This window comes from Homarus americanus, unplaced genomic scaffold (genome assembly GCF_018991925.1).
Source record: "Homarus americanus isolate GMGI-L3 unplaced genomic scaffold, GMGI_Hamer_2.0 scaffold7626, whole genome shotgun sequence".
Taxonomy (NCBI): domain Eukaryota; kingdom Metazoa; phylum Arthropoda; class Malacostraca; order Decapoda; family Nephropidae; genus Homarus; species Homarus americanus.
The window spans coordinates 6,355,121-6,381,790 of NW_024718273.1; the positions used below are offsets into that span (position 1 = coordinate 6,355,121).

General features: G+C 38.0%; 1 protein-coding gene across 1 annotated transcript; it reads right to left on the bottom strand.

Moving 5' to 3' along the window:
• Positions 1 to 294: 294 nt before the first annotated feature.
• On the bottom strand, positions 295 to 24,672 carry LOC121859648 (myosin heavy chain, muscle-like). The gene is made up of 18 exons (XM_042356584.1): positions 24,567 to 24,672; positions 23,519 to 24,085; positions 15,065 to 15,092; positions 14,554 to 14,656; positions 14,221 to 14,310; positions 13,461 to 13,623; positions 12,060 to 12,163; positions 9,992 to 10,129; positions 9,597 to 9,866; positions 8,798 to 8,968; positions 8,354 to 8,681; positions 7,883 to 7,935; positions 4,513 to 4,600; positions 3,194 to 3,311; positions 2,787 to 2,904; positions 1,896 to 2,369; positions 554 to 1,440; positions 295 to 391 (listed from the first exon to the last, which is right to left on the bottom strand). Exons 2-18 carry the CDS (start codon positions 24,024 to 24,026, stop codon positions 295 to 297), a joined length of 3,738 nt encoding a protein of 1,245 aa, XP_042212518.1. The 5' UTR covers positions 24,027 to 24,085; positions 24,567 to 24,672.
• Positions 24,673 to 26,670: the final 1,998 nt, after the last annotated feature.

Genomic DNA, 26,670 nt, shown 5'->3' on the forward strand with positions numbered 1-26,670 from the left:
ACATTATATGACATTAAAACTCTACACATGCAACTCCTGTATACCATGATGATTCTAAAACACGGCACAGATATCATGATAGCAACCAGGTAACAAAACAAATCACTTATAACACACACCAGGTAACATTTGACAAGATAATATTTGCTAACTCCAATAACAATTGACAAAATCAGATAATAATAACACCAGAAAACACATGATAAGGCCAGATAACATGCAACAAGATTAGATAACACGTCATAACACCAGGTATCATATGATAACATCTAGTAACACACAATACCTTTTGACTTATGGATGTTGACTCACCTTGTCACTGGCGAGTCTGTCCATGGCGGCTTTAGCGTCATCAGCGTCACGTTTCATAAATTCTTTGTCTTTCTCCAACCTAATTGTGCAAAAGATGTGTTAATAAATAAGCACGAAAAGCAGCATTAATTAATTTGACTAAGACACATTTAAAGAAACAAATCCGTATAGATATTTATCATCAAAGTCCAACTAAATAATCAAAACAAATGTTCCTTATATCACCAATGACAAAACTTGCCTGGCCTTCACTTTGTTGACATGTTCCAGTTGTTCAGACATATCAGCCACAGTGTCACTGTGCTTCTTGCGGAGAAGGTGGACTGTAGAATTATGTCGAATGATATTCTCTTCAAATTCACAGCGGAGCTTGGCTAGCTCAGTCTCACGCTTCTTGTTGAGCTCGATTTGTGCCGCCGTGGCTCCGGCAGCTTCATCGAGACGATCACTAAGCTCGCTCATTTCGCGTGATACTGTTTGTTTATTTTTCTCAGCCTTGGCGCGAGCTTGGCGCTCGTGTTCGACTCTTGCCTCTTGCTCCTCAATTTGGAGCTGCAATTCTTTGATTTGTTTATTTTGCTTAACAACAAGTTGCTGCTCATCATCAAGTTTTTTGGCAAGAGAGGAAAAGTCCCTATCTTTCCTGTCGATGGCTTGCTCGAGATCCTTTCGACTGCGCTCAAGTTCCTTGACAGATTCCTGGGTGAGTTTCAGGTCACTCTCCGTTTTCCTCTTCACTTTTTCAACATCGACTCGCAACTTCTTCTCATGTTCAAGAGAATCCTCAAGTTCATCAAGGTGTTGCTCGAGTTTACCCTTAACAGTGTTGAGATGATTACACTTATCCTCGACACTCTGGTTGTCCTCGGCAGACTTTTGATTGATCTCCTGAAGGTGTTTCTTCTCTTTCTTTACTTTGTTGATAAGTTCTTCCTGGTGGGAGATCTCTTCCGTGAGGGTGTTGATCGCGTGATCCTTCCCTGCTTTTTCTCCTTGTTCCTTGTGGACGGTCGCCTCCAGATCCTCAATTTCTTTTTTTAAGACTTGGATGTCATGTTCCACTTTCTTTTTGCTTTGATACAGTGCACTCCTGTCCTCTTGTTCTTTTTGTAGACGTTCAGCAGTGTCCTGATGATAATCGTGGCACAGTATTTAGATCACTGGTTAAGGTTGAGTAAGTGTTACATTGCAAAGCAAAAAGTAATTACCAAACTAAACAAAATTGCGTATGATTAACTCACAAAGTGTAATCTGGAATATAATTTTGAAGTAGTATATGTTTTCTCTCTATATCTGTCTTATTATGCTAAGTTATGAATCTTTTGCAAAATTTTGCATCCACAAAAATTAGAATTAATTTCTCTAATCAAATGTTTAAAACAATGACGTCGTTATAGGCAGAGTGATTAGACAACAGCAGTTCAATTATTAATGAATTTGTCATTTTTTAATGGTAAATTTATGCTCAAGCAACTCACCCTACCTCGCACACACACACTGCATATTCTGCTGCCCATATTCTCCCTCCTTCACATACTCTCCCCCCCCCCCCCACACACACTTATATCCCTAAGGACCCTTACTTCAAGCTGAGATTCAAGGTCTCTCTTCTGGGTTTGTAGTTTAGCTTGCTTCTCCAAGAATTCGCTCATATTGCCTTTGCTGCTTTCCAGTGTAAGCAAAAGATTATTCTTTTCCTCGAGGAGCAGAAGATTGGCTGCCTCAAGCTCCTTACGCAGCTTGGACTCATTTTCGAGTTCCCCCAAAGCCTTGGCAGCTTTCTCCTCAAGAGCGCGCATCTCATCCTCGACACGAGTGACGTTGAGGAGGGGTTTGACCCTCTGCCAGAGATTAAACCAAGGCCAGGTACGCATCTTCAGGAACTTCCTTAGACTACGCTGAACAACTTCAAGAGAGAGGCGCTGCTCCTGGAGCTTTTTGTATTCCTTTCGGCCAATAAACCCACGGATCCAAGCCTGTAGCCAGGCGACCATTCTGCCGAGGCGGTCGTCACGAATTTCCTCCAAAGTACCCAGGACACCAGCGCGGAAGAACACCTTTCAAAATAAGATTCACAGTTAAGAATAATCTTGGGAGCAAACAAAAGCTCTGGCTGAAAAAAAATTACATAATACAATTATTTTTTAATAGAATCGATCAAATTAACAATTGAAATTTATGATTTTTTCATAATATACAGCAGCAATTTATCCTAAACATTTTCACTGCCTGACTGCATATGCAGTTATGTGTAACTTTGATATTAATTAATATTTTATTACTTGCTTTCAAGAAAAAAATCGATTGATATCGAGGGAAATAATGTTGGTAAAAATATAAAATTATATTTTGACATTTACTCTTGGTGAATCCTATACACTGCGTCTATGAAGATCAAAACAGAAGTAAATACAAAGCGTTTTGTTTATTTAACATATGTTCACAGTGACTGAGGTAGTGACATAAAGCAGTACCTTAGTATTACCAAGGCGGTAAAGTTCCTCGTCCAGACCAGCCTTGTCGAAGCAAACCTTGGCGGCCTTTTTATCGTCAGGGATTGCAGCCATCTCCTGAGAGGCCAAAATCTTGTAGCTGCGGCAGAAGACACACATAGAAAGATCACACAGTGTATATTTTTTAACTTAACAAAAATATCACAAAACTGAAGGAGACATTCTACCCCGTCGTACTATATAACAAGTCCTCCTAAATATACTGAACATGGTGTTAAGGAGTCTGTTAAATTATCTGCATTAATGAGAAATTAATGAATTATTGAAATTGCCTTATTTTTCATTTGACATTATTTGGATGTTTACTTTTTTATGCATAACTCCATGAAAATATGATATATAAATATCAACACAATAACATAACATACCGGTTCTTGAAGTCAGGATACAACATCCTGTTGGGGAAGCCCTTGCGGCAGATACGGATACCCTCAAGTACACCGTTACAGGTCAGCTGGTGCATGATCAGGGCGGCGTCAGTCACACCTGAGAGGAAAAGATAATGTACATAATTGAGACTAGTTCTGATCCTCTTCAGAATAGAAGTTTATAAATGACATTCGAATATTTCTTCTTATCTGGGCCTTAATGTGTTATAAACAATGATATATATTGAGTCATTAACAAAGATACTTCATTGTTTCTTATGGTGAGTAGAGTGATGACAATATAGGCATGAAGGTGATAAGCCCTCGTATTTCTTAGTTTTATACCAGCAACTATGCTCGAGGTAATCACGAGACGTTTCTATTATTAAACTTACGGCATCCATTTATGTATACGAAGAAAAATATTTATCTTTGTATACAAATTTTCTAATATCTTTAAAAACAACATTTACTATAGAACAACGCTGGAAGAAAACCATTATTCAAAGATACAGTAATACATTTCAAACTTAACATTCATGAAGTATTTTCAAAAGACAAATGAAACATGCAATTAGTTTTCCAAAATTCAACGATAAAACAAATGCTGCAGACTATCTTACGAACCATTTACTCAACCCAGCGTCACATCACTCATAAGAAAGTAAATCTTTATCCTGAATTCACCGTACAAGTAAGTTATGTTATACATTTACCTACATTTTTAACAGGTATTTAAATAGATTATAGTTACTAAATAAAAAAATAGAAAGACAGGTATGAATAAGAAAGGCTTGTTGGTAATGCATATACAGTCGCCACTGAGAAGAGTATGTTTCAAGGTAACATGGTCATAGTTTTTTTTATTTATTATTGTGAAGATCCTGAATAAATTTTTATTGCAGTATATATTACATTGTGTTAAGTTGTAGAAACAAAATTTTTACATATAATTATACCGAAGATATTTTGCCTGGCTTATCAATTAATTTAGGTGTCAATTCTTGAAAAAGTTCTTTACTGTTAAGTGACATCCCCATTAGCCGGACAATCGGTGCAGAGGACTTCTGGGAATGAGAGAATTCTGGGTAGCGAAACGACTCTCTCAAACCAAGAAAAATCCCCCTTCTCAGGAATTTTTCCCGGTAGTGGGAAAAGTTTCTCGGAATTTTCAAGAAATTGCACATTGTTTCATCCTTGGAATTTGCCCCCAGACCCGGAAAAGAAAATTGGAGAGAGTTTCTGGATTTTTCTCAGAATTGTCAGAAAATGCACATGGCAATAACAGTGTATATTAAGTTACACCTCACTCAACTTACCAGGAGACTTGGTCTCGTTGGGGACGATACAACGGATGAAATGAGGGTGAGTAGAGTTGAGGGTCCTCATCAGGTTGCTCAACTGGTCCTGTGGGTGAGAACATCATGGATGAGGTTAGTTGATACAAGGCAGTTATTCAGGTAACTATAAATAACATAACTCACCCAAAACTAAATTTTGGAAGCTACAAACTACATTTTACTGCCGCTTACGTAAAAAATGTGGGTCAGATTGTGGGTCAGACCACATCCCAGTAATGAGTTTAGTGAGGCTAGAACTTCAAAAAAAAAAAAAAATAAAAGTCGACAAAATCAGTTGGGTGACTTTGATAAACAAAGGACAAGGACCACAATTTAATAATTACAAAGAAGTAATAATAGTGATTGAGAAAAATTTATAAGACATAGGAGGAACGAGGCTAAGAGAGAGTGGGTGACAAATTAAATTTTAAAGAAAACTATAAAGACGAAGATATATAAGAAAACGAAGTGAGGCTTACATTAAAATTAACAAAGAAATTGAAAGGGAATGCAGACAGACCAACAAAGATGAACTAAAAAGGAAATGCAAGGAGATTGAAGATGATGACAGAAGGCATATTTATAGGGAAATGCAAATAAAGATTAAAAAATGAACCAGAAAAAAAATGAAAATAAATGGGATGGGATTATTAAAAGCAAAGACAATAAGTAAAAGAGAGACGGACAGAGTATGAAGATGTGTTCAGTGATAATGTTTAAGATGGACAGAGTAGGAAGAACTGTACAGTGATAATGTTTAAGATGGACAGAGTAGGAAGAACTGTACAGTGATAATGTTTAAGATGGACAGAGTATGAAGAACTGTACAGTGATAATGTTTAAGATGGACAGAGTAGGAAGAACTGTACAGTGATAATGTTTAAGATGGACAGAGTAGGAAGACTGTTCAGTGATAATGTTTAAGAACTGTACAGTGATAATGTTTAAGATGGACAGAGTAGGAAGAACTGTACAGTGATAATGTTTAAGATGGACAGAGTATGAAGAACTGTACAGTGATAATGTTTAAGATGGACAGAGTAGGAAGAACTGTACAGTGATAATGTTTAAGATGGACAGAGTAGGAAGAACTGTACAGTGATAATGTTTAAGATGGACAGAATATGAAGAACTGTACAGTGATAATGTTTAAGATGGACAGAATATGAAGAACTGTACAGTGATAATGTTTAAGATGGACAGAGTAGGAAGAACTGTACAGTGATAATGTTTAAGATGGACAGAGTAGGAAGAACTGTACAGTGATAATGTTTAAGATGGACAGAGTAGGAAGAACTGTACAGTGATAATGTTTAAGATGGACAGAGTAGGAAGAACTGTACAGTGATAATGTTTAAGATGGACAGAATATGAAGAACTGTATAGTGATACTGTTAAAGTAGAGGTAAGAAAGCAAAAGGAACTAAAACTCGAAATGTCAGTTCTGGAAACAGAAGTTGTGGCAGGTGTGAGCAAAATGAAAAATGATAAAGCTATGTGGGTTTGATCAGCTTCCAGTAGAATTTATTAAATAAATGGACGAGAATGGGATAAAATGTCTGATGTAATTCTATATGCTGTACTATAATGGAGACCTTCCCAGTGATTTAATAAAAAGTCAATATTTGTATTATTTCCTAAAAAGCCATGATGGCTGTGAATGAAAAAATATATATTTCCAGGCAAGACACAGAGTAAATGCTGCCTAAACTAATATTATAGTGGTCCACAAAATCGAAGTCATTTATTTTTTGGGGGTTTTCAGTGTTTATTTGCTTTCTTTCCCCAACATAACACTGCAGGCCAAATTTTAGACCATTACGACTTTGTTTAGGGTATGCACACGCCAAGATAAGCTCGCATTTGCACGGTCTCCTTCCCTTATAGAACGATTCTCGTCCTGTAAAATTGAAACACGAGTAATACTTATCTGTGTGTCTATTGTTATTTAGTAAATTAATTAACAAATTAGAGCCAAAACGAAGCTAAACAACATTGGTTGATAACAGGACAACAACTCTCCAGTCCCCACGATTACGGAAGGTTAGCGTTCTTTTGGGTTACGAAACTGGCGTCGATGTTCAGCAACTACCTGAAGCAGGAAATGGAAGAGTTATAATCCAGGATTAGCTTCACCCTCTGTCAGCCACATTGTTCACTACCCACATCTCCGGAAGGACTTCCTTGGACTGGAAGAACTGTGATCATCCCTATTGGGATGGATCTATGGAGATGAATCCTGAGCCCCGGAGCGGAGTCTGGAAGGAGCAGTTAAAGTTCTTGGATCCAAGCTTCTTCAGCACCAGTGAAGGAATGTCCTCTTCTGGCACTTTGATTCTCTTCGGTAGATCTCCCTCTCCTCCCCTTTCCCACATCGACTCCAGAATTTCTCTCTTCTCAACATGGGAAACCACTTCGCTGAATAGATTCAGAGCCACCAACTCCTCGCTCAAATACCACATATGTCATTGGAATGCTTGTGTGACTGCCGCACCAACTGCTCCATCCATTTTTTTCCGTACTTATGAGGTTGCTTGAGGTCGTTGTTCGGTCCGTCGACACGAGCAACAAAGAGGGTCATGGTGAGAATGGCCTTCTCTTCCTTGATTGACAGCTGGAAATCGAGTTGAAACATGAAGACTCGGAGACAGTATATTGCCTTTGACATCCAGCAAGCGTGGTGTATGGGGCCATGCAGTCCAAATCGAATCCCTCGGGGTCGTGGGGGGGGGTGTCCCATCCAGGAAGACCACGCTAAGCTCCAGAAGTCGGAGGTAGTCGTCCCAAGGTTACGTCCACTAGAGAGCTTTCATGTAGATGTCGAGAGTTCCTTGTAACCAATCAGGGTTTTCCTTGAACACTGCACTGACGTGACGTTCCATCGTTACGGTCTTGACCCTCTGCCACTTCTTTTGGAACCGTTGGAATAAGAGAACCTCCTGACCACTGGACGATCCATGAACTGTCTTGAAGATATCTCTGAGAGCGGCCTCCAAGATATGGTGTCTACATTAAGATTTCATATATAATGCGAAATCATAGGATGATCAAAATTGAGAGTTGGGAAATATTTGTTTTTCTTATGAGTGTGCGTAATTAGTTCACTTTACCCTATATACTAAACTTCACACACAACTATGGCAGCCGTGTGCATACTCTAAATATTCACTTAAAAAAAACACCTGCCGCAGTTTCTCATCAAATTTATAAGTTTGAATCATGAAATAGAACTGGATGATTCATTTTCTGGGTGAAATGTCTAAAATTTGGTTTTATAAACAGACGTTTTAGGAAGTTTCAAGGAACATGGGAAGGAAACACTCAAGTACAATACTCTAAATATACTTACCCTGTATCCAGACGACACGGTCTTGAAAGAACCAGATTTTCCTCCGCGACCGCCTATGAGAAGCAGATTTCTATATTAGAAATGGTGTATTGTACAGTATAATTTTGTAGTAGTTTTTATGAATCTAAAACTAAGTAATTTCACACTTAAAGATAAATAGTTGAGTTAGATCACAGATGCTATTTCTCGAGTTTATTTAAGCCTAAGAATGAATTAAGACAAGGGGCGAATATTTCAACCATCTACCTAGAAGTTGAATAACTAATTTCGTAAGGAAGCCAATTACTCCACTGTTTATCCCACCAGAGTCCGCCACAAGATGTGTATTTGTCATATATTTTATAAGTACTGGATGTGGTAATGAAAGATATCATATCCTAATGATTAAAAAGTCTTCTCGAAACATTAAAGTATTGTTGAAAGTAGTGCTTATGAAAAACTTCAGGATACAATTATTTTCGTACTTATTACCTTTAGTATCACCACTTCCAGACTGGCCGGGATGGTCAGCGAAGATCGTAACGACAAGTTCGTTGTTGGACTTCTTGAGCTGGTCAACAACAGTGTCGTTGAGGGGATCCTTGTTCTTCTCGAGCCAGCCACTCAGGTTGTAGCTGACAGTACCAGCGTAGTGAACAATGGCGAAGTGAGAGTCAGGCTGACCAGGCTTTGGTGGCTTAGGCTTGACGAACACAGGGGACTTGCCAAGGTGGTTCGCGTTCAACTTCTCAGCGAAAGACTTGTCAGTAGCCTTCGGGAACATAGACTCTTCTTCGAGGATGGACAAGACACCCATTTTCTGTTGAAATTTCACGTAAAAGCGTTAGGAAAGTGGCAAGTACTTAAAAAAAATAGTAAAGCTAATAACAAGTTCTCGTGCAGTATCAGTGTATGTTTTTTGTGTTGGACTATCACCTTTTCAAAGAGCTCGATGCAGGCTTGCAGATCCATACCGAAGTCCACGAAGACCCAGTTGATGCCTTCCTTCTTGTATTCCTCCTGCTCCAGCACAAACATGTGATGGTTGAAGAACTGCTGCAGCTTCTCGTTACAGAAGTTGATGCAGATCTGCTCGAAGCCGTTGTACTGATGGAAGATGACAGAACTTATAGAACTGGCAATGAATCGTTAGGAGGCACTGCGTTTGGATGACAAACTACAAAGAAAGTTGAACAAATTCGACCAAAAATTATTCCAGATATCACCAGTCAAGAGAAATGGCCTCTTATTTATATTCCCGAGCTTTAATGTTATGAAGAATCACTGATATTCTCATGTCCAACATAGTACTCCCTCGCTAATTATCTATATTTCCCTGAATTTGGAAGATGTTCTGCATTTAAATAAATTTCTTTGGTATGCTTTTCATGTAAACAACTTCACAAATACAAACAAAAACAACTCCAAATACTCGTCAACTATTCTTATGAACTATAAAAGTCATGAGGATATATGATTATACATAAAAATATATGAATAATTACTCTAACTTAACTACCGATTCAAGATGTAATTGTTCATATTTGTATGCAAACTAATTATGTCTAATATATACTGTATATATATATATGTATATATATATATATATATATATATATATATATATATATATATATATATATATATATATATATATATATATATATATATATATATATATATATATATATATATATACAGTATATAATAGTCAGTACATTTCGAAATTACTTACGTCGAAAATCTCGAAGCCGGCAATATCAAGCACACCGATGAATGAAGCTCGCTTCAGGCCAGTCTCAAGAGTCACGTTACACTTTTGTACCAGGAACTTGAAGACGCGATCGAAGAGACCCTTAGCCAAGGCACCGATGGAGTAATAACACTGGTTCACGTTCATGCCCTTGGCTACGAACTCGGCACCGACCTTGATCTTGGGCTTGGTAATGTTCCTGTACAGGTCATCACCATCAGTGCCCAGCAGCTTGGCGACCTTGTGACCAACCTAATGGAGAACATTTTTAATAAGGTCTGGGGTCAAACTACTGGACACAAGTCTGAAATAAGCTTAATACTATAAGTATAAGAAATGTTTTAGATCGTTTACTGAGTGTGCAATGACATGCTTACCTCAGTACCGTCGGCTTCAGCCTGCTCCTCGCGTCCTCTCTGCTTAAACTTCATTTCACCCAGGTGCATGACAGAGGCAGTGGCTTTGTAGACGTCCTCAACTTCTTGCTTGGAGAAGCCCAGGACGTCGAAGGCGTCCTAAAGTTGAAAGAGGAAAATAAGATGAATTGGGTGGAAAATCTTGATTAAAATAATTGCTAATATCAATAGTACAGCCCCGTGACGGCCATCTCCTGGTGTTGCTTCCTGTTCCATTAAGACTTCCGGGTGAAAAACACGACCCGGGAGGATGCGTACGGCGAATTAAAAGTGTTTCCTGATTGATACGACTGAATAACTTGTAAATATAGTGTATTACTGTATATACGAGTAACTTAATATTGTGGTACCAACGGGATCTCTCAATTAAATTATTATTACTTACATATTTTTATTAAAAAAATATTAATTCTTGAACCAAAGCTACGAACATTAATGTCCTTCAGTATTTGACATAAACAACAACAATTACTAATGGTCTATAATATGATGATTGTGGGACATTGATGGTATTGAATTATGAATATGAAAATGCACTCAAACAGAATGACTGACTTTCTTTGTGTGGCATCTTCCTCATTACTGTTGAAGCTTTGCCTAAAAAAATTTGACACTCCAGAATATTTCACCTGAAGAATAAACACCCCACCTTATATCACCTGAAGCTTAGATACCTCATTTTATTTTACCCGAAGAATAAACACCCCAGCTTACTTCACCAGAATATTAGACACTTCATCTTATTTCATATGAAGATTAACCACCTTGGCGCTAACAGGGTGGATTAAGTTAGGTTAAGTTAGAGATACGATGGATAAGTTAGCTTAGTATTACGGGTGGTTAGGTTCAATTATTATCATTAGGGTGGTGAAATTAGGTGAGTGTTAGAGTGGTTAGATTAAGTCAGCGATAGGTTAGTTAATTTCAGGTGGTCCCTGTTGAAGTGGGTCTGGTCGCAACTCGTCTCAGCCAGCACCATACTTTAACAATTCATACCTCGTAGTAAAAGAACCCAAACGCTCCCATTTCTTTCCTAACCAACCCTACAGCAAACATAATCCAAATGTTCCTATTTTAACCTAACTAAATCTAAACGACCCCAAACCAATCTTATTCCAAACTTGATCAAACTATTCCCAACCTAACTTAACCAAACTTGCGGTTCTAATGTGAAATTTGTTTTCCATTTCCAGTCTGGGGATTATTTTGCCGCATTCTATTACGATATTTTGTATCTGAGTTTATTTAGTTTGTATTTAGATCATTTTGCCTTTATTATCTACAGGTTTTCAAGACTCAACACTGAAATATTAGTGAACACTGCCTCAAAACTTGTACAGTAGTAGAAACAATGAGGTAATATCTGGCCTTCACTATATAGATCGGAGGGATTCAGTGTAAATAAATGGCAAATAATAAACTGAACCTCATCCTCGTTAATGCAATATAATATTAAAATATATGAAAATTTCATAATTATAAATGATTGTATTTCTAGATGGTGTGTCAAGAATGAAAAATGGAATTATAATGTTAAACAATTTGCTAATTACGGCCTTTTTTGCCGAGAATCTGTAATATGTCCTATAAATTTCCCACCATGCCAGGACACAGCAGTGCTCTGCTCAATGATCGGTAGTGAGAACATTTTGTCTCCCTGGAATGAAAGACATAATACTTAATTTGTTAAATTTGCTGTTCACTGTTGAAGTATAGTTTCTTTATTAGTTAAATATTAGTTTAGTTTATTTCTAAATACGGGAATCATGTGAGAGTGAGTATTAAGTAGAAGAGGGTACAAGGCAGCGAATCCTTCACCAGTCCGACTGTTTTCTTCTCAGTTTTGGACTGCAGAATTAAAACATTTATTGTGAAGAAGAGTACGTTTATAAAAAGTAGGGCGAATATCGATTGTCTTAACATCCTCCGATATTTCAACCAAACACATGAGTGACGGACCATCGATTAAGAGTTCCATACTCTATCGATGGTGGTGAGGGCCTTATTCACATCAGATTCTACCACTCACGTGACAGAACTGCATGTCCTCGCCGTCATCAATGGAGGGGACGGTGACCTTGCCCTGAGACACGTAGTGATAATCGTAGATGTCGTCACTAAGGAAACACGTGGCTGGAGACAGAGGAAGTAGAAATTTTGGAGTAAAATATTGAAAGTCCAACAAGAGTGTCCTCATTTTCAATCTATATTACATTATTCTGTTTGGTTTAAGGAATTAGGCCAGAGCATAATATCGGCCCCTATGAGTGCCCAAAATATAATTGTGGCAGCATTCACAGATATACTGTATGTGAAATACTTTTTCATTTCACATTCCGGTTGGAGAGAATTTGTTGTCACAATAACATCAAGTTTTCAGTCACTGTCCTGTATATCTTGGATATTTAAATTTTTGGTCATAATATGAATTTATACAATAATATACTTAAGTAAATTTGTTCAAGCATATAAGATGTATAAAATGTATATTAAAACATTAAACTAAATAAATTGTTACTTCTATTCAGATTACGAATTAAACTTGTGACCTGTGACTAAAGATGTTCAGTGAGTATTGTAAACATGAGCGTTACTTGAGCAATTTCATTATTTCTTTATAAGACCTTACAGGAGAAAAGTTGTAATTACTGAATTTCCGAACAGACACTGCCTCTAGCTACAGCCGGTCGAGTCGACTAATTTCCCGATATATATATACAGTATATATATATGAAAATTTCTAGCTTTGGATGTGTTGAGTTCTGCGATAACCATCACGATAATTCAGAACAAAGTGAGAAGATAAATTGTAAGCAATAAATAAATAGTACGACCAGTAAGATGACAAACATATAATAAATTGCGTTCTATTTGATTTTATTAAAGTAAGGTAAAATAAAGCTACATTCAGTTACTATTGAATAGCATGATGAAAAGTTTTAACGTAGGAGCGTTGCAATGACTCTACGAAATTATAACCAGATCATAAAAAGTCTCTTATTTAACAATTTATTTTTCAGTTTTACCGTACATTTAAAAAGATAATAATATATTAATGCGTATATTAGAACACAGGTAAAAAGCTTTAGTTCACTTTCCATTTAATTTTCAATAACATAATTAGTCCTGGGATGAATACAATGAGAATATTTATAAGTCAATGGTTTACAGGAGCTCGCAAGACACTACAATTATCTTAAAATGAAAAACAACTGAGTTATATAGAAAGAAATGGCAAGACTGCTTGTAGATTGTCTTAGTATTATGAAGATACTTTATTTTTCTACGTATTTATTTCAAGATCGTGACTTTTGAAGATGGATAATAGATTTTGTTTTACATTGACGAGCTTCTTTCTGACAGAAGCTTACATAACGATATTTATTTAAAAAAGACACTGTGTTTTGAGCGTTTTGGAAGGAATACTTACGCTTGATCTCCTTAATCTGGTCGGACATCATCTCGTAGAAGATATGGTAGGATCGCTCGAGGGACTGCTGAGAGATGACACGAGCCTTCTCCAGCAGGTAGACCTCAATATCAGCACCGGACAGCTTGCCATTGGGTTGGAAGTGGATACGGATGAACTTACCCTGTGTGTGTGGATAAACATTAAGAAATAATTGTTCTGGTTTTCTGGAATTATTCAGTGAATGAAATTAACTCTTACATGCTATAAAATTTAAGAAGTAATGTCTATAAATTATAGAATGATCGCCTTTCATAATGAGATGGTATCTGTTGACTAAGCTATGGTCTGGAGACAACAGCAACACTAAGAATTTATCCTAAAAGCTTTTATGGCCTAATTCAATAGTCAGAATATATGATCAGGTTTCAATTGCATATACTAATGAATAAGTATTTGAGAAGGATGCGTTCCTCTTCACTATGTTATCTAACGTAAAGTAAAATAGAATGGTAAAAGAAAATGAGAAGTACAAATACATTAAGTGATAAAAGACATAGAAATGAGAACTATCGGTCATCGAATGTCACTATCAGGTGTTAATGTAAAGAAATTTGAAAAGTAAGATTTGTCATTTTTTCCACACACATTGCGTCTTTTATTACCGAAATTTTACTTGATCAAAGTTCTCTATATTATATTGTACGAAATGTTACTGCAGTTTTAATCAAAACCAGTTTAATTTTCTAATTAAGTAAACAAAGACAGATGACCCACTCACGAAGCGGGAGGAGTTGTCATTACGGACAGTCTTGGCGTTACCGAAGGCTTCCAATACTGGGTTGGTTTGGACAATCTGATCCTCGAGGTTCTGTAGGGAGAAAGACAAAGATCAGTCATTCGTTTATCATAGATATAATACGGTTTATCGTTTTTGTATTACATATAATGTATTTCCGCCCGAAGTTGAGAAAACACAGCAGAATTTGTTTATGAATAGTAACATGAAAATTAAAAGATAAATTAAATAATATCCACAAATTACTAGAATGTACTATCGACGAATCTGTTATTTTTGTTCGGAGAAATATGGAAAAAGATGTAATTATCTTACAGGTTTTTCTGCCTCGCCCTTCTTCTTGGTGGTGGCGCCGACGTTAGCGAAGTAGGAGAGTACCTTCTTGGTGTTCTCTGTTTTACCAGCACCAGACTCACCGCTGTGGTAGGAAATACGTTAGGTTAGAGAGCATATTTAATTGAATTAAATTTTTTATGTAATTTTGTGATAAAAGCATATCACCTGTTTAAATCACCTTGTGATGCGACAATACGGTGAGGAAGAACATATCCATCACCATATGCTTAGGATAAGAGATTTGCAGAGTCATGAAACACTTTGCTCATAAACATACTGTAAATATATGCACTGGATATTGTTTAAATATATATTTAAAAAAAATTGAAATTGTTTATGACGATAAAAAAAACGAATGAAGGGTGATACTGTTTTCTGACAAGGAGAAATTGAAACTTGCGGGAAAAAAATATCATAGAAAACTATTTGGTCAACTGAACCAAAACAAACAAGCTAGTATGAAAGTATAAAAGTATAGTTGCGGACTTACGTGATGAGCATGGACTGGTTCTCTGCAACTGTAGGAGACGGAGAAAGTTATTGGACATACACACATCATACGTATATAAGCAAAATTAAAATGTTAGAAACCACATGGCTAAAATTACAGAGAGTCTGCACAACTACTCGACAAAGACGGAAAAATACATATGATATAGATTTTAAGACATCAAGAATAAGGACATAAAACATTAGAATTTAAAAGTGTGGGTGAGCAGGACTATACAGAGACCAGGCCTAAGAATTCTTGTATTAGATCTCAAAGAAATATATTCGTCTTAAAACAACATCTCATACTTCATTTACAATAATATATATACCTGTTTAGACCTTAACATTCAACAGGTGTCTAAAGTACCTGATCTACCTGGTGAATATGGTATAGCTGTATGATTCGAGTAAGTTATCAAGTGGAACTACGTAGAAACATAAAGTAGTTATTTTGGGGGTTGCCAAGACCTTCACCGATGACTAAGGCTACTGTCCCAGAAATAACTAGACTTATGCACACCCTTACAATGAGTATACTAATGTTTTTAGGAATACAAAAATACTGCATTATAATATACTATATAAAAAGAGAGATTGACATTTACAGGAAGCTCCTCACCTCACGTTTGACCAAATTGATTATAAAAGCATTAAGAAAAACCTCCCTCTAGACTCAATACAATATTATGATCACTAATGTAAAGAGAGTCAAGTTGCTGTTCGGAAACAACACTTTTAGGTAACAATTACTTTGACCTTAGAATAAGATATCCCTTAAATGACTTCCTCTCACTATTATAACTATGCAACATCTTGTTCATCATTGCATGGGATCTGAAGTTAAGATTTGAAAAGAAAAAATCCTTTAGAAACAATTGCCATGACCTTTGGCCCAGCAACGCCAAACATGGGCACTTCCTCGAAGCAGGGAAGCAGGGGCAAGCAAGACAATTGCAACATTAGCTTCATCACAAGTAAAGTTATGCAATGCAAGCAAAACAAAATTGTTATTGGTCATAGAGACAACTTCGTGTAATTATGTGTTGCACGAAGCTGACGGTTAACACTAAAATAAGGAAATAACAAGATTTAATAAGTAATATTGCTTATGGTTGATGAACAAGAATGACTCAAGAGAGAAAATTATATATATATATATATATATATATATATATATATATATATATATATATATATATATATATATATATATATATATATATATATATATATATATATATATATATATATATATTTCATGTAGATCACAATGAAAACGTGGATAAGATAAATCTTGATAAAATTACGGGAAAGGAAACAACGGAGCACCTTAGCTTTCGTCTTTATTCAAGACATCTTCAGAGGCAACTGGATTACATGGACAGAGAGAGGCTTAAATATACAGGGTGACCTTAAAAACATGAGGTCAGGTCATAATGATGTCATCCACTAATCCCCACACCAACACACACGTAGAGGAGCTTAAGAGAAGGGGGGTGACGTGACTAGTCAGGTCAGGTCAAAAATAAGGGACCCACTAAATAACTATCATACATCTAGATCAAAGGTTTTCAAAGCATTTTTAACCTTGGGCCACTGACAATATATATATATATATATATATATATATATATATATATATATATATATATATATATATATATATATATATATATATATATATATATATATATATATATATATATATATATATATATATATATATATATATATATAAAACCTCACCTCGCCTGGATTCGAACCCACAATCATAAGATCGTGGGTTCGAATCCTGGCGGGTGTGATTGATTTTAGGCTAATGATTATATATATATATATATATATATATATATATATATATATATATATATATATATATATACATGCAAGTAAATCACTGTAGGTGCCCGTGATCTAGGTATATGCTGATAACCACAAGGAAAGAAGAAAACACGAAGTTCCCAAGCGCTTTCGTGTAATTCACATCTTCAGGGGTGAGAACACCCCTGAAGATGTGTTTTCATCTTTCCTTGTGGTTATCATATATATATATATATATATATATATATATATATATATATATATATATTATTATGTACATATGGTTTTCTCAGTCATCCCATTATGTGTCCCGTTTTCTCTTGACACCCTATAATCACTGTGAAGGTTAAAGTCTTCTTAAGATGGTGATATATGTTTTGTTATTCTGATTTATGATATGTTTTATTAAATGATATGATTAAGGAACATTAATATATGATTTTGTGAAACAGTTTTCAATGTGAGAATGCTGCAGTGGTTTAAATGAAAATGTAAACAAAATGTGTATAAGTTCGTGAAATCGTATTGGAATAAGGAGAAGAAGCTCTCTGTCTCTCTCATTCCGGGTATTATTGGTGAAGGACATGGTATTTTGTATCGTGAAAAACCCACAGGTTGCAAGGGTATTCCAGTGTTTTCTGGTAGTCATAAGATATTATAATCTATTTGTGAAGCATATTTGTAAAGTAGAGAGAGAGCATATTGTTGGATTAAGATATATGACTGATATTAATGTAAACCTTGTGGAAGCTATCAGCATGTGTGAAACCATTATTGTTTAATATACTTTTTATGTAAATGCTCTAGTTCCCTATCCTGATTATATTTATGTTACAGCAAATGGGAGACTGTGATAATATATATATATATAATGTATATATATATATATATATATATATATATATATATATATATATATATATATATATATATATATATATATATATATATATAATGTGAGTGCAGCCTACGTATGGTAAGGATGGGAGCGGGATATATATTTAGGTTGGGGAATACCATTGTGGGTTTCTCTGGCTTCACTCCAGTGTCCTTGGGCGACCTCTTCCTAGTCTATTACTTCTTGTCCTACAGACTTAAGACAATTATCGTTGGAGTAAAATTTGTTAATGTGCAAATAAAAACAATACCTCTCCCCAAGACTTAATTGAGAGTAATAATAATATATTGCTGATTAGCTTTAACTTCTATGAACTTCTTTTCTTACGAAACTTCTAAGGAATCATAGACAATCGTGCACAGTAAATGATCATAATACATTTAAATGAAAATCCATATATAGCCTCACCAAACTTAGTCTAACCTAACTTAGCCTAACGTAACTTAACCTACTGTACAGACCCGTGTTTGTATTTAATATATCCACACACCAGAAGCCTAACATGAGCTTAAGTTAGGGGAAAGATTAGACTGAGATGTCACCTGTGCCTGAGATAAATCGATCTTCTGGTCTCTCTCTTTTACTGAGATCTACAGTAGTCTTTGTGCCAAGTTTCAGGGAAACTTGTTGACTTTAAAATATAATTTGATCCATTATATGTGTGAACATAAGACTTGACAAATAGTATGTAGTAATGTTGATAGTGGGTCATGTACAGAACCAAGTATCTGTTAACTTTTGTGATGTCAGGTCAAGCATGTGTGTGTGTTTTTGTAGCGCACACAGGGTGGTTTAATGCGTCTACTGTGGCAGCATTATGTTAGTGTTGAAGTGCAGGCACTTCTTGCTCCCTTTCACTTTCAGCTACCGCTGCTGGCTAGCCCTCGAGGCAAACAGGGAATCAACTTGCATAAGTCTTCCCCTACCAGTACACAGCCTCTTCACCATCAAGACTCCTGCTGTGCCTCTTCGTGGCAAGTCACAGTAACTGGGTGCCCCGTGGGTCTAGGCAAGGCCATCAGGGGATATCGAGTAGTAGTGGCCCCCAAAGGGACGGCACATAGGCCCACTGGTATGTGGACACGTCCTGGCACCTATCAACCATTGCCCCGCTGCCTTGCGGATTAACCTTGTTAGGTATAAGGCTACAGGAGTAAACCCTGAACGAAAAATCTGCGGTGGAGCCCCACATCAGGCAGACATGCTTACAGAGCCCCAACAGCGGTATAGGCAGAAGAGGTGACCACCATAGAAACCCAACAACCACACTCGTGGGCAAAGGCAATGCATGATGAACAGGCTACTAAGGCAAAACCCAACAAACTGAGCTATCGACAGTCCATTGCGACTCCCCCCCACCCGCCAGTCGTTGCAACACTTCCACCACTGGATCAGGAAAAGGGAGAGCCAAGGTGTGTCATTGCAGCCTGTTCCCCTGCCTCACCACATAAATCAATTCACGCACAGCCATCATCCACCTCATCATACATCACATCGTCATCAAAACCCCTATACCCCCAAAAGTCATATAGCGATGGACAAGTGGCGACGGGGACAGGAAGAGATGACTGCTGGGAGTCTCTAGTCACAACTCTGCACACGGCCAGCAAAGATAAGATGATCGTTTATGCACTGGGATGTAGGCAACAGTGCAATCCAGTCCTGTCTGTGCGACTGAGCAAACCTTTCGTGGAGCCAATCTTGACACCCACATGGGGAGGGGTCTATAAAAGGTGCCCTAAACATAGCCTGCCTAAAAAAAAAATGACTGGGCAACCACACCCAGTAAGGTCATCCTTATGAAGTCGAAAACACAATCAAATTCACAGAACATAAGAAAATAAGGAGTCTGCAATAGGCCGGTTGGCCTGTGCATGGCATCTCCTGTCGAGAGTTACTACCACTCTCTGTCATCCATGAATCTATCTAGTCTCCTTTTGAAACAGATCAAAACAAGACCAAATTATATCACTTCTTATGTCACTGCATGAAATGTCAGTACACTTCTGGATACTGGCACAAATAAGCATACTGAAAAAAGAACTGCCCTTGTGGCAGCAGCCATTAGTGAGTCCCCACTCCCAGACGAGGGTCAACTCACAGAACGAGGATCTGAATATACCTTATTCTGGAACGGTAAGCCTGCTGCGAAAAAGCCTCATTTATGGAGTTGGCTTTGCCATCCGCCAACACAGCCTAACTGAAATGCCTATTGGGATAAATGAGCGCCTCATGACGCTTCGAGTCCCACTGAATGACTCACGTCATGCCTTTTTCATCAGTGCATATGCCCCAACACTGGATGCAGAGGATGACATCAAGAAGGCTTTTTACTCTGACCTCGACAGAGTGCTTACCTCTAACCCCAGAGAAGATAAGGCTGTGCTCTTGGAGACTTCAATGCCAGAGTTGGCAGAGATGCTGACATTTGACAGGGAACCATAGGGAGAAATGGACTAGGCAAGTGTAATACCAACTGCCTACCCCTCCTCAGAAAGTGTGCTGCACACAACCTCACTATCACCAATACCTTGTTTAGGTAGGCCGACAAGATCAAGGGTTCGTGGCAACACCCACGATCCAATCAATGACATCTCATTGACTATATCATTGTCAGAGAAAGAGATCTCCAAGATGTCCTCATCACTCGTGCCATGTGTGGCTCAGACCACTGCGACATTGAGCATCAGCTCGTGAGAACCATGCTCTCACTTCACGTCGCCCCAAAATGGCAAAGGCAGCATGCTTGTAGAAGATGTTTTAACAGTAAGCATCTAAAAGATCCAGTGGTAGAACATGCTTTCATGAGCTGATAAACAACCCGACAATAAACAACCCAAATCCCAGTGTCGAATGGGATATTCTCAACACTGTTATGTCAAAAACCTGCAGAGAGAGACCCTCGACCAGATCGAAAGAATACGCCAGGACTGGTTTGATGAAAATGACCCGTCACTCAATATACTCTACAATGATAAACGTGCTGCTTTAACTAACTGGCAGAACAACCCTCAGTGTCGGACCAAAGTTGATACCTTCTGCAAGAAGAAAGCTGTGGCCCAGCAAGAACTTCGTAATCTAAAGAAAGACTGGTTTAACAATAAAGCATGTAAAACATAAAATTTGAAGATCAGCACAAGATGTGCAAATTTTTCAATTCCACCAAAACATTTCACGGGCCAATCACTCCATAATTTTAGACAATGAAGGCCTCCTTCAGCATGGGAAAGAGCACTACCATTCACTGCTCAACCGAAACACCAATGTGAATGTCCTGACTACCCAGCAGGTTTCCTCAGCATCCAGAACTGACCCACCTCAGCTATCCTCCATCCCTGGATGAGGTACCTACTGCCACCAAACAGATGAAAAATAACAAATCCTCTGGGCCTGATGGAATCCCAGCCGAGGTGTATAAAGCAGGAGGACCTCTGCTTACCAGCCGTCTCCACTCTCTCCTGGAGAATATATGGGAAAAAGAGGAAATCCCCCAAGCAATTAAAGACGCCTCCATCATCAATATTTATAAGAACAAGGGACACCGGTCAGACTGTGGCAACTACCGCAGGATCTCGCTGCTCTCCGTATCTGGCAAGATTATTGCCCGAGTCCTCCTAAACAGACTTCTTCCTGAGGAGGAAAACTTCCTCCTAGAATTTCAATTTGGTTTTAGACCAATACGTGGCATCACTGACATGATCTTTGCTTCCTGCCAGATACAGGAAAAGTGCAGAGAACAGCGTCGTGATCTGTACATGGCTTTCATCGACCTAACCAAGGCCTTCGACTCAGTCAACAGGGAAGCCCTCTGGTGGACCCTCAGCCGTTTTGGCTGTCCCTAAGGTTCATCGCCATTGTGAGGCAACTCCACGTTGGCATGAATGGCAGTGTCCTACACAATTTCACCCTGTCTGAGTTATTCCCTATCCAAACAAGGGTTAAACAAAGGTGTGTACTGGCACCAACTTCTCTTTTCCATCTTCTTGGCTGCCTTCCTTACTCTTGCCAGTGCCAATTTAGCCAGCAGGGTGGACATCGAGTACCAGACTAAGGGTCTTTTCAACTTAAGACGACTCCAGGCAAGAACAAAGGCCTCCTTTACTGAACTTCAGTATCCGGACGACCTCACTCTTGTTGCTCACACTGAACGCGATCTACAGGAGATCCTGAGCACCTACGCAGATGTTTATGTACACTTCGGCATTGAGGTGAATGTACATAAGACTCAGATTCTCTTTCAACCTGCCCCTGGTTCAGACACACCTCCACCATTCATCCAACTTAACGGTACTACCCTCTCTAATGTTACCCACTTTCGGTATCTCAGCTTCCACCTGTCCACCACCGCAGACAACGATGAAGAGATTCAGCACTGGATCAGGTGTGCATCTCAAGCCTTTTAGCAGACTCCAAAACCGAGTCTTTAGCTGTAGGGAGCTAAAATTATCTACAAAGTTTCACGTATATCTAGCAGTGGTTCTCCCCACCTTGCTATATGGCAACGAGACATGGGTCACATACAGGAGGCACTTGAAAACTTTCACCAACGACGTCTATGTTCCTTCCTCCGAGTTCCCTGGGAACACAAGAGAACAATGCCAGTATTCTTGCTGACACCAACTGTAGGAGCATCGAGGCTACCATTATCCATGAACAACTACGCTGGACTGGCCATGTTATCCGCATGGACGACAGTAGACTGCCAAAGCAGCTACTTTATAGTCACTATAGTAACCATAATGCCGGCGGGCAACTGAAAAGGTATAAGGAGAGTCTTAAGACAAGCCTGAAAAAGTGCCAAATCGACCCCCTTACCTGGGAGACGATTACTCCACACCGTAACTCTTGGAGGAGTACCACACAGTAAGGTGTCAATACTTTCGAGTTACCCCAACTGCAAACCGAGGCAGATAAGTGCCAACGACAGAAAGACGCTGCCACCGCCCCTCCCGCACTCGATGTAGCCCTCCACATGTGCAACATCTGTGAACGACTCTGCCGGTCCCGTATCGGCCTCTTTAGTCACCTCAAAACTTACCAATGAAGGTGACATCCCTAATAACTCATATCATTGTATCATAGCTGGATGATCGTCATACTCGATTCCGAGTGTCAGCAAAGTAGTAGTAGTAGTGTGTTTGTGTCTGTGTGAGTGTGTGTGTGTGTGTATGTGTGAAAAGCCAAAGAACTTGAATGCTGGTGGATACATTTCCAGATTCAAAGTTGATGCTGTTAAGAATAAGTAGTCGAGATAGCTGTAAATTGTGAAAAACTCCTGTCATATTTATCTCATTTACATGATGTAAAGGTTAAGGAATATTTGATAATAACACTTCTTGGTTAATGCAGTGTGGCGGAAAGAGGAACAATAACTCACATACATTATTTACCCTCCTTTGTTGACACCCTTCATTCATTCTCACTATTGTAAAATATATCTTCTGTTTATATATATATATATATATATATATATATATATATATATATATATATATATATATATATATATATATATATATATATTATATATTATAAACAAAAAAAAAGGGAACAACGGCGTTGTCTTCCTTCCTGTGATTTTATCAAGATTTATCTTATCCACGTTTTCATTGTGGATCTACATGATATATATATATATATATATATATATATATATATATATATATATATATATATATATATATATATATATATATGTATATATTAACTAATTTCGCCAAGCTGTATACTTACGTTGCCTCATGTTCATGTAGGCACCGTCGGCAATAGCGAAGAGATGAGGAGGCACTTCATTACGCCTCTTACCCTGGTAGATCTTGACCGTACGGTTGGTGTAGATGGGGTACCGCTTGTAGGGGTTGACGGCGATACAGAAGAGACCAGAGTAGGTGTAGATGAGCTTGGCGACGTAACGGCTCTTTAAGTTGTACAGGACGGAGGCATCATTAAGATAAGTCAAGTTGGACATGTCCTCGCATTTCTCGAACTTGGGAGGGTTGACTTGTCCAACGAGGTCCTTCTTCCAGTCCTTGGTCTCACCACCTGCGTAAACGGTGATCAAGTCGCCCTTAGTGCCCTGCATGTCACCCTCGATGAAGCCCTCCTTGTCGTGTGGCACCCAGCAAGATTTTTTCGGATCGTAAGGTTTGCTCTGGTCCTTCATTTTCTGTTCCATTGAGATGAACAAGAATTCAGTGGGGTCGGGATCGGGGCCCGTGCTTTTCTTGACGTGACCAGGCATGTCGTCGTTGTGTGGTGCTCACAGTGTATAAACTAACGCTATATAGATGCAGACTCGTCCTGTAAAGATAATACAAACCTTATGGCACTTTCATAAAATATTTTAAAAATAAACAAATACATCTTGATCTTTCAATTATTCAACTTTCCCTACAGACAAACACACACACACACTAGACGATAACAATACATGTAGACTTAGTTGCTTCAGCTAAATTCTGTGTGGATCATCACCTAAGGTACCAAACTATCATTGCCCTCGCTTCTGCTGAAACACTTATTTTCTTCTTAAAAGCTTTAAAATACAATATTCATCCGTTAAACTTTAGATGCCTCTAGAAATGTGAATAATTTTCGTTTCGTGTAAATCTTCAAGTCCTGTGTTAAGACATTAGACACAGCATCTCACGTGAACTATAACAAAGGTAGGCTAGTACCATCTTACTAACAAAATCACACCTTGTAAACACACACATATAAGCACCGAAAATTGACACAGATATTCCAGATTACTGTTATTATTATTGTTATTATTACTTACGACAAAATTCACAGACTAACACTCGCACACCACCGTCCCGAACACCCACTGGAGCCCATCTGAGGGAGGCTCTCAAAGTACCAGCACCAGGTAAGGTGAGAGCGGAGGGGATAAGTTTCTTACTGGTAAGAATAGCACTGGGCGCACGCAGTGACCATCGGGCTTGAAATGTTTCAGTCTTGGCACACCCATTACAGCGGTACCTAAGGAACCAGGAGACTGATTTTTTTTAATAACAGGAGTTTCGTAATAATCTGATGTTAACATTGAAGAAGTACTGCAGTATTTCAAGAACACATAAATTATAACTACTTATGTCACGGAAGTTACCTGTGACTCATCAGTTAATGTTAGATTACCTGTAAAGTAAACTTATGAATCTCACGTCTTACGTTTCAATATTTCGCTATCCCAAAACTTGATAGACAATACTGTACGCCTACTTTATGTAACATCTTCAGGTTTCCAGTTAACGCCTTGAAAATTTATAACACATTTGTATATTAACCGAGGACCCAGGGAAGACCGAAAGTACTTTATATTTATTTATATATATATATATATATATATATATATATATATATATATATATATATATATATATATATATATATATATATATACATACTCTATACGGACCTGGAGATTTTCAATAGCCAGTACCATCATCATAGAGATGCTGCGAAGTTCTTCCTTTATTTGCATTGATGTATTCGTCTATATTTCTTGTACCAGCAGTAACTGGTGCCCAGACGAAGAGAATAACCTAATCTTAGCACGCTGAGAGTCTACAACGCTCAGCGCCCTTCTGAACATTCTTTTGGCATACCTCTTGCCAACTTTTACTGTTGAGACGATATCCTGTAACCAAAACAAAAGACCACTGCCAACCCTCCTCTCCCAGCTCTGTCATCCCTTCCTTTTCATACCTCACTTCCTACTACAATATTGCTCGCTTGTGAACCAGTTCTCTCAGCATCTTCGCTACCTGTCGTATCCAAAGCCAAACATTATCTAACCCTTGTTCTTACTGTAACCCAGTTAGCCCCGCCACCCCTACTGTGCAAGCATCTATAAGCTCCTCTGAAATTCACTTTACATGAATATTTTCCCTTAGCAGAGACCCTAGAGAGAGTGTTTTGATGTTAATGGCCGAACGCAGATTCTTTTATTATTGTGCTCACATAAAGCAACATAAACACAGATAACTTCTTCAGAATGGTGATGTGCTGCTGTGGTACTCTGGCCAGACTCAAAAAACGTTTCCCTTCTCCTCAACGACCTAGTTAGTGTCCAAATGTTCAGGTCTGCTTTCTAAAAAAAAATCCGTGTTTCACGTCTATTTTTTATGAGTTTCCTTCTCCACATTTTTCTCCTCCGACCCCAGCAAGTTTTTAACGTCTTCTACCGGAGTGGAGACTCGATCTCTGTTTTGATAATATTCTAAAGAATTCGTCTTTCTTCATGCATCAATGGTTGACAGTGATCGTCCATACCACCACCTTTCCGTGACCAGGAAGTACTACAATATTTCCTCGTTTCAAACGAACTGACAAAAATCACTGATGAAATTTTAACTGTATTCGTTCAACAGCTTATAGAAAGATGTTACCTAATACATTCTTCGTCTCCAGTATTTGAGGGGGATCACCTGAAGATTAGCCCCAGCTTACTTCACCCTAATAATTAATCACCCTAAGGCTACCTAGTAGGGTTAGGTTAGGTCAGGTTAGCGGTAGAGTAAATACTATTTAGGTGAAATAAATTGGGGGATTAATTTTCAGGTAATCCAATTTTTTTTGTATGATTTTTACTTTTCTTAAAATCTGCCCGTGTGTCACTCACCTGCGTCCACCATTAAATACAGTTACACTCCACTTCCGGAACCTGTGTTGTTATTTTGTTCTGTAACGTTTCCTGGACAGTGACCCGACAATATGTATTTGCAGCCAATTGATCTTCACGCCTATACAATAAAGCAGTACAAAAACTTGGTCCTAATTGCCTCCAATAATCATCACAGTTACTTATTATTCATATCGATCATTATGAATATTTTATCAGTATAGACCGACAGTTCAATACAGCTATTTAATACTTTTAC